At 46.3% G+C, this 3,202-nt stretch overlaps 1 protein-coding gene across 2 annotated transcripts in view; it reads right to left on the bottom strand.

The window, feature by feature from the left end:
* The window catches only part of ACVR1 (activin A receptor type 1), a 42,637-nt gene continuing 39,435 nt past the window's right edge, over positions 1–3,202 (bottom strand). For both annotated transcript variants that reach the window (XM_027656354.1, XM_027656355.1), the window contains exons 9-10: positions 2,261–2,391; positions 1–1,297 (exon numbers count right to left, since the gene is read on the bottom strand). In XM_027656354.1, coding sequence (XP_027512155.1) covers positions 1,163–1,297; positions 2,261–2,391 — 266 coding nt within the window. In that variant the 3' untranslated portion in view covers positions 1–1,162. The remainder of the gene's footprint in view (positions 1,298–2,260; positions 2,392–3,202) is intronic.

Raw genomic sequence — 3,202 nt, 5'->3', positions numbered from 1 at the left:
TTTGACTTGAAAACATTCTATTTAATTTATACAAATAACTACTAAATAGAAAAAGTAGATTAAAACAAAATAGTTATTTTTCTGGCAGAGTTTAAATGCATATTATATAGCTTAGAAGAAATAAAATGCATTTTCCCCACAGCATTCATGACCTAAAATTCTAGTTAACTCCTCCGTTGCTTTCCTTTCCCAGATCAGTAAGATGCCAGACGCAAGGTCCTGTGGGAAATGGCTATATATACGTTCCATATTCCAACTGAAAATATGGTACAGACCACACACCTACAAATGTGAAGCACTTAAAATGTGACTATCGAGTTGTAATATGATAATACATAAAACAATTCATGTTTCAGGTTATATCGTGTTACAAAAACGTCTGTGTAAGAAATCATGAAAGAGGCCACATAAAAATAAGCTTTAACTTTATGCACTTATTTTACAGTTTAAAAAAACTGGCAAGTGCACTAGTAATAAATAATTTGCAAGTTTTGGATAAACGAGAAATTCCTAATGTTCAGCATTATTGTAAACATCAGTACACATGTAAAATGCAGCTAAAGTCTGACAGTTACATTTTCAGTTTACCGAATTCTTTTCCTATTACTCAGGTATAGATCAATGCAGGATACAGCCAATTGTATTTTTGGCAAGTCATGTCATTAAAATTAACAGTGACAGTGCAAGTAAGGAATGCAAAGAATTCCTAGTGCAATAAAGAAGAGAAGCACAGGCAATATTGCTGATTAAAATTTACCACTTCCATGTATTCACCCTGGGAGTGATTAGGAGAATTAAAATAAAATTAAAAAAAATTTTAAAAAAGGAGGGAAAAAAAAAGGGAAAAAAAGAAAAAAAAAAAAAACGAAAAGAAAAAAGCTGTTCAAAGCCATTGTTTAATGCCCTGATCTTGTCTTAGGATTTCTCTGTCTTCCTTCAGGCCACTACCTCAGCAACAGCACATCCAGCTGAGTCCTCAGCGCTCGCCCAGGTGTGGGTGCAGTTGTGGTCCGAGCAGTCCAGGGGTCCCAGTGTTCCCACAGCTGCTCCCAGAACTCCCGCTCCGAGCAGCCCCGTGGGCACCAGGGCTGCCAACGGCCTGGCCAGAGCCCTCAGGGCCAGCCCAGTGCCTTCCTGGCGGGAGAGCACCACGAGCAGAGGGTCAACAGTCAGCTTTCAGTTTGTCTAAGGAATTGTCAATTTTGGTCAAAGTCTTTTTGATGCGCAGGGCTGTCAGTCTGGCGGACGGGTTCTGGTACCAGCACTCCTTCATCAGCTTGGCGAGGGACGTTAACGTCTGGGAAGGGACAGAAACCACACAACACCAGGGTAAGGCCACAAGGAACAAGCCAAGGAAGCACTGGCTGGGTCAAGCACTCACAGAGCATTTATTGCCTAAATAACACTCCATTTGCAGAGTTTCCTGCTACCTATGAAATGCAGAGCTTCTGGGTGTTCAGAAGCCCTCAAAGTCAGATAACTTGGTTAAACCAAGAGCACAACTGGAGCGATCAGCCAAGGTAACTTTCAGCAATGGAGTTTCATAGTTTCTTTCCTAATTAAGAAAACACTCCACAGAACCTCTATTCACTGAAACCAAGTGCTGCAGACCCATGAAGGCAGACGAGAAGGTGCAGATTTTCTGCCCATGACTCCATCATGCCCAGCACAGGTTTAACTGGCCGGACTCCCAGCTGGCTGCTGGGACAGCACAGGGCACAGCTCCACACCCAAACTTTGGAGATGGGCCCTCTGCCCTGGCCAGCCCTGTGGATTCACACTGACCTCCATGGCTTCAGTGGTAAGGACAGCTGGGCAGACTGCAGAGGCCAGTCTGAAAAACAAACTTCAGCCTTTCAAAAAGAACAACAGCCCCTTATTCTGTAGGCAGGAGAAACCAGCATTCTGTTCTAAATCTATGTGCTTGTAAGCCACAGAAAGTCCTGGACTGGTTTCCCTCCTCTTGATTTCCCCTGGAAGGGAGAACAAGGACCCAGGAGGAGCAGCTGTAAGAGTTATTGCTAAACCCTGCTCCTGAGCGGCCGATCTGTGACTGGCTCTGCCCTGGCACTCCTCAGTTTGCTCAGTGCTCCCCCAAGGCCAGGCCATTCCACCCCCAACCCCTGCACAGGTGATGCTGCTGACAAGGTCCCTCGAGATCACTTCCATTGCAAGGCACAACTGAAGATAACCTCTGTGACTCTGCCCAAGAACAAAGGTCAGCACGTGCCCGCTGCCAGCCCCCCCAGCACCCACTGACCGGGTCTGAGAACCATCTGTTGGGAATGTTGGGCCTCTGCTGATCCACACAGACCACTTTCCTCATGTCTTCAAAACTGGGATCGTTCGGAACCAAGTCATAAAAGGGTGGTTTGTAGTCTTCCACAATACCTGGTGAGACACAAACAGGCATTACTGAATGGCTTGTCAGTGAAGAGCATTCTCACAGGGATGGAGGGAACACAGGACCCATGTGCTCTAAGAGGCACACAAATCCTTTAGAAGTCAATCCCACGGTGTCACACAGCCACTGAACAACAGAAGAGCACTTACTGCCACAGGAACAGTTTTTTCTACCCAAAATGTTAATTAATTGGCTCATATGACAAGTCCACAAAGTAAGAGCTATACCCACTTTGCAGATGCTGGAGTTGAAAGGATGAGAAGTAAATCCCTTGCCAAAGGGCCATATTTTATAACACAAAGAACTTCCGTGCCTGTCACAAACTGGGATTTCTACCAGCAAGTGGAAAAATGTACGGTCTGCACTGTGGTTTTTACCAGGCTCACCACAGACTTTGGTGCTTTTGTGATTCCTGGAAGGGTCCAATAAGGATGTTGGCATCCACAGACTCTCGAGCTGGTGCTTCAAATCATTTCTAGTTATGAAAACAGTCAAATCCCCAGGGTAACTGGTACCACATGCCATCACAAAGCCAAACACCCGAGAGCCTGTGACAGCCAGGGGCTGAATGCATCTCCACAGAATCATGGAATGGTTTGGTCTGCGAGGGACCTTGAAGCTCATCTCATTCCACCTGCCTGCCATGGGCAGGGACACCTTCCACCAGAACAGGCTGCTCCAAGCCCTCTCATTCCCTGGGCCATTAAACCCAGAGCCTGCCATTCCCTGGGCTCTGGCACTGCCAGAGGAGTCTGTGTGTGCTGCCCTGCCATTCCCTGGGCTCTGGCACTGCCAGAG

This window comes from Corapipo altera, unplaced genomic scaffold (genome assembly GCF_003945725.1).
Source record: "Corapipo altera isolate COAL_440 unplaced genomic scaffold, ASM394572v1 68, whole genome shotgun sequence".
Taxonomy (NCBI): domain Eukaryota; kingdom Metazoa; phylum Chordata; class Aves; order Passeriformes; family Pipridae; genus Corapipo; species Corapipo altera.
This window is presented reverse-complemented; position numbering and strand designations above follow the sequence as displayed.